Here is a 6000-nt window from a genome sequence, read left to right as displayed (position 1 = left end):
AAAAAAAAAAAAAAAAAAAAAAAAAAGTGTGTACTCCTCATGGTTATGTTCTAATCACATTCCCACAAAAGTTAGTTTGTATGCTCTGAAAAATTTAAAGAGAGGAATACAGTAATTGTTGGTGTATATGATAAAATCCATGTGTTTTATGAATGTTAGGTTGGATATATGAGCTCGTAAGAGAAGGTAATCTTTGGTACATTGTACTGATCATACCACTTTCCCAATTTCAAATCACTTATGGATTTGTAAAGTTATTAAATGAGTAAGTACTATTTTTTAAGTTAATATGTCATTTAAACACATTTTGGTTTGGGCCATGCCTGTGTCAATGTGTTCCACCTAGTTCCATATAAAATTAGATTCTCTGTATGATAACATCAAAGACATGCCTTAAGGGAACTTAATTTTTTTAAGGAGGTGGAGAATCCATTTGTAGAAACCAGTATAAGAAGCTGTTTGAAAGACATCAAACATGGACTTGTCTGGACTTTGCAGGTTTTAAGGTATATGTAGGAATCAAAATTGACTCATTGCTTTTAAAGCTTCATGTTTGTAAAAAATAAAAGAGAAATGTTATGAATGGTAATATTTGAAATATATAGTTTTTACTTAGCTGCAGAAATCTACCCATGCTCTGCTACGTGTTTTGAATTTTTTTGCCTCTTTTGCCAAAACATAATAAAATAATGTGCACTGATCACAACAATATAATAAACTGCATGCATGTTTTTTGTTTTTTGTTTTGTTTTTTAGACGGAGTCTCACTCTGTTACCCAGGCTGTTGTGCAGTGGCATGATCTCGGCTCACTGCAACCTCCGCGTCTCAGGTTCAAGTGATTCTCTTGTCTCAGCCTCCGGAGTAGCTGGGATTACAGGTGCCTGCCACCACACCCAGCTAATTTTTTGTGTTTTTAGTAGAGACAGGGTTTCACCATGATAGCCAGGATGGTCTAGATCTCCTGAACTCATGATCCTCCTGCCTCAGCCTCTCAAAGTGCTGGGATTACAGGCATGAGCCACCGTGCCCAGCCATGCATGTCTTTTAAAACTAGGAAAGAATAAGCAAACTGTCCTAATTTCTGTTGGAGACTAGCAATATGAAAACCAGACCATTTTTGTTGAAAAATTCTGGAGACATTTGTGATCAAATTTTTATATCCTTTAACTTTAAGATAATTGTATCTTTTTGTGATTGTTCATTCCAGTGTCTTATGTTCCTTTTGTGACAAACACAGATTGTTATTGATAATATACAATCTTTATGCTTTAAATTCAGAACTCACAGAATTTAATGGAAACTTCAGAGTTCTTTAAATTTCAAGAGTCTTAAATAAAGTATATTTATTTGAGTACAAAATTGTATTGCCTTTAAAACTATTTTTCAGTATCAAGTTTATTATTAAAAGCACAAGTAATAAAATAGAATTTAAAATATTTATTTTCAGAATACCACTGTTTTAATAAATGGTATTTTGCCTATGCCAGTGTCTGCTGTTAACATCTAGTTAATATATTTTCTGTGTCTAGTAAATATGGTAATCAGTTTCAAAGAAAATTAGGCAGGTTTTGTGAGGCAAAGTTAGAATACCTTGAAGAAATGGGAAAGTTTGGAGGCTCTAATTGGACAGGATGAATATTTCTTGATTCATTTTTGAATTGTTCCATTTATTTTCTATAAATAGAATCAAAAATTCTAAGAATAGAACATTACATTAAGACTACACAAATTAACAGTGAAAGGAATTGCCCCACTCATTAAGAATGCTGTAAGGCTGGGCACAGTGGCTCATGCTTGTAATCCCAACACTTCAGGAGGCCAAGGCAGGAAGATTACTTGAGTCCAGGAGTCTGAGACCAGCGTGGGCAACAAAGCAACACCCTGTCTCTACAAAAAAAAATTTTTTAATTAGCCAGGCATGGTGGTGTGTGCCTGTGGTCACAGCTACTTGAGAGGTTGAAGCAGGAGGATCGCTTGAGCCTGGGAAGTCAAGACTACTGTATTCCGTGATTGAGGCACTGTACTCCAGCCTGGGTGACAGATCCTGTCTCACAATTTAAAAAAAAAAAAAAAAAAAGAATATTATCAGTGACTCTCGTACCTTTTATTTTTTATTTGCGTTCACATCTGTAAACAACAAAATCCACAAAAGTTAATTTACCTGTTGTGAGATAATTAAATCTTAAGCACAGTGAGCATACCTTAAATATGACTTTGGAATTGAAATAATTTGTTAGGCAATTATAGAAATGCTAGCAGTATTAGTTTTGGTAGAAGTTTAATTACTTCATTTGTATATAAAGCCCCACTGTTTGTCAGGAAAGATAATATTAGGTTTATCATTTTTAATTCAGAACCGTAAATAACTTGTTTAAAGTGGCAGTACATATACTATATATGGTTTGTTCTGGGTAGAGAACTAAAATAAGTAAGAATTAGCATAGCAGTGATTTTTGTTTATGCATAACAAATTGAATTTTTGCTTCGTTTCTGACTCTTAAATTTGTTTTGTGTATTATAATATACAGGCCCTTATTGTTTCATTTCATCCAAAATTCATGTATGAGCGGGTATAGGGTTAATTGTAGCATAGTGCTTGGTCTTGTGAGCACTGTTTCTTCCATAGGCGTCTTAGGTTGCCAGTGTTACAATTCCAGATACTTTGTTGAACAGATTACCTGTTCATACAGGAGCTACATTGTTGTATAGCCTCATTCCTTCTGATGGGTGTGGAGCAGGATTAAAGCACACTTTATAGGGGTTCTAATTGTAGATTCCTAATTGACTTGGTGAATAGCAAATGCTAAAATTTAACACACAGACACATACTCAAACATACACACACACACACACACACACACACACAACACATACACGTAAACCTGTTTCAGGGTGATCTGCATGACAGAACAAATGCCTCACAGGTGTTGAATGCTTACAAGATAAAAGAGTAGTTCTTCCCCTGTTTCCCAAGAATTTTCCTTTGAAGTTTATATGGATTTTCTATCTCATTGTTCTTTTCTTAAAATGGTTTACAGCAAGAATCCATTTCATCTTTGGCTGCACTTTTCACTTCTAAAGGCAGAACTGATTTTTAGAACTCAGCCAAAACTAAAAACAAAAATCTGTCAAGTAAAATTTCACAGATTTTTGAGAAGGGAAAAAATACATGGATGCATCACAGGTTTTGGTTTTTTAACAACTCATTGAAGAATGTTTGGGTTGTTTCTAATATTTGGCTATCATGAATAAGCCTGCTGTGAACATTCAAGTACAGGTTTATCCATAACATTTTTTTCACCATCTTATTTATAACATTTTATTCAAATTATAGGGCATAGACTCGAAGGTAAAATGTGTCACATCAGTTGGACATTTCCTAAAGGTGAAATTGAAACATAGGGAAAAAATGTAACATCCAAAAAATTCTTTGGGGCCTTTATTTTTCCACAATATCCAGATTTCCTGGCATTAAATCATTACCATGGAGGACAATAAGAGGAGATGACTTCATCAGTGTCTATGTGACCATGGTTGGGAAATGTATAGGTTTGTTTTTAAAATTTGTATTTGTCTAAATTACATTGTCCAAAAGATTGTACTAAGTTAAACAGATAGAGAAAAATTATGTTCTTAGAAATAATAAATATATTAATGTTCCTATACACATTGTATGAAAAACTTTTCTAAATTTATAACTTGATAGAATCTGTGAACTACCAAAGGCACATAGTAAATATTCTTTCATTCATCAGGAATCAGTCAATTAATAACTATTTATTGGTAACTAACTGCCACCAAATTCCTGAGTAGATCTATAATGGGGTAAATTATAGTAAAAGCACAGATTGAGAAAGAGCAAATATTGAGGGCTTTTTTCCCCTTTAGGTTAATCACATTGCAGAAAATAGGGAGCATAGAGAAAATAGAGGGCAAAGCAATATTCGACTAGAAAAATTTTTTTTAGATTTTTACTGTTTTAATGTTTGATTAAATAATACTTTTAAAGGAATATTGGGTATTATAATTTTTGCAGTTTTGCTAAGTAATTGTTTTGGTTTAACTTATATTTAGTTGCTAATGATGTATGCGTTTTCCTATTCAATGACTTTTTTTTGTTTTGTTAATTACTGTTTATGAAAATTATAAATGTCACCCTGTGGTGTCCATATCCTTCCTTGCAGTTTCAGTGCCTGTCAGTCTGTTTTCTTCTCAATAACTACCATAGACAGTGGTCTTCTCTTATGTTTTATGTCAGATTTAATTAAAATTAAAAATTCATGTAGTAGATATCTTGAGACAAAAGCATTCATGCCTTTTGTTAGTTAGTACTTTTCCATAAGGAATTTTTCTTAGTAGTCCAGGACTTCCTGCCACAATCTAGTTTAATCCCAGAAGATTTGTGCCTATATAAACACCATTGCTCTTAGCAAATGCACAGGCTGTGTCAGAACATAGACCTTCATTTATAGTGAACTTCTAATTATATGCTTACCCTGCTGTTAGAAAGGAAATAACTTACTTTAGATGGGGAAAATTTTATTCCATTTGACTGTCATATGATAGACTGAAAGGAATAATGTTGCAGATATGCTTTTGTGACTGCAGGATACAGGTAAGGGGAATACACTGTAAACTAATGAGACCTGTTTCATTTTTAGATATTAAGCCAGACTGATACGACTTAATAGTGTAGCATTTGACTCATAAAGGAACTTAGATAACTGTTGTAGAAATAATACCTTTTTTTTTTTTTTTTTTTTACTTTTCAGGATTACACGTAAAAGTAACCAAGCTGAAAAAGGAGCGAGTTTTGTAAGTATCAGTATGTAACACTCATGTGTTATTTATAGAGTAGTTGATACTGATGTTGTATTTGACCTTAATGTCTTATTTATAAAGAAATTAGCCCTACTTAGTATGGGTCTTGGATAGTCAACAGCAATTTTTTTTTTCAAATTCTAAAGTAAAAATAATTTTGTAATTTAAGTATAGCCTTAGTTACTTATATATGTTTACATTTACTACAACTTACATGTGTAATCTTTTCCCATGAAGTATTAACATGACAATTGATCTGTAATCTTTTTTTGATTTGTCAGCAGAATTCTTTTTTCAGCTGTAATTAACACCTGGATTTCAACATGCTACAAGACAGGGAGCAGAATAATTCTGGGATTTCTAAATTCGTATGAATAGAAACGAAATGGGTATTTTAAGACTCCTTTTAGGTAGTTTGAAATTACTTGAAGAGTCTTTGAATTGTTTTCCTTATGAAGTTCTAAATCAGATCTGATTTTTTAAGTTTAGGAACAGATTTTACTCATGATTCTCTAGAGCTTCCACATTCAGGAATCTGAAACAGATGGCAGAGTAGAATATCAGCACACGTAACAAAAATCAGTTATCATGTAACTAATAATAATAAATTTGCTTTACAGTCTGTGTCTATGGGCTTCAGTTACTTCACATTCTAAAAGCTTCCAAGGCTGTAATTGAAAGCTGGATTACTAAACACCTATCAGAACATACCCATATGTGGCCAGACAATCTCAACACTTTGAGAGGCCCAAGTAGGCAAATTGATTGAGCCCAGGAATTTGAGACTAGCCTGAGAAATATGGTGAAACCCCATTTCTATTAATACAAAAAATTAGCCAGACATGGTGGCACGCACCTGTGGTCCCAGCTACTTTGGAGGCTGAGGTGGGAGGATTGCTTGAGCCCAGGAGGCAGAGGTTGCAGTGACCCGAGATTGTGCTACTGCACTCCAGCCTGGGTGGCAGAGTAAGACCCTGTCTCAAAAAATCAAAACAAAAAAACAGTTGTTTTCTCCATTATAATCTGAAAATGAAAATTGATAAATTTTCTGTTACACCTAGAAAGTCACATTTGGAAGTGAACTTAGTTAATCAGGAATATAAAATCATATTTTTTTTTAAGTTTTGTTACAAATGAAAATTTCAGGTTCTTAACATTTTAAAGTGGCTTGTTGTAAT

At 33.3% G+C, this 6000-nt stretch overlaps 1 protein-coding gene across 8 annotated transcripts in view; it reads left to right on the top strand.

Annotated features, from left to right (window-relative positions):
* The window catches only part of RBBP8 (RB binding protein 8, endonuclease), a 131088-nt gene that overhangs the window by 33463 nt on the left and 91625 nt on the right, over positions 1-6000 (top strand). For 7 of the 8 annotated variants that reach the window (XM_037728057.1, XM_037728053.1, XM_017498726.2 and 4 more), the window contains exon 3: positions 4774-4816. In XM_037728057.1, coding sequence (XP_037583985.1) covers positions 4774-4816 — 43 coding nt within the window. Of the gene's footprint in view, positions 1-248; positions 266-4773; positions 4817-6000 lie in introns of those variants that run through there. The other variant, XM_017498739.2, reaches the window with a different exon arrangement.

This window comes from Cebus imitator, unplaced genomic scaffold (genome assembly GCF_001604975.1).
Source record: "Cebus imitator isolate Cc_AM_T3 unplaced genomic scaffold, Cebus_imitator-1.0 Scaffold12, whole genome shotgun sequence".
Lineage (NCBI taxonomy): Eukaryota > Metazoa > Chordata > Mammalia > Primates > Cebidae > Cebus > Cebus imitator.
This window is presented reverse-complemented; position numbering and strand designations above follow the sequence as displayed.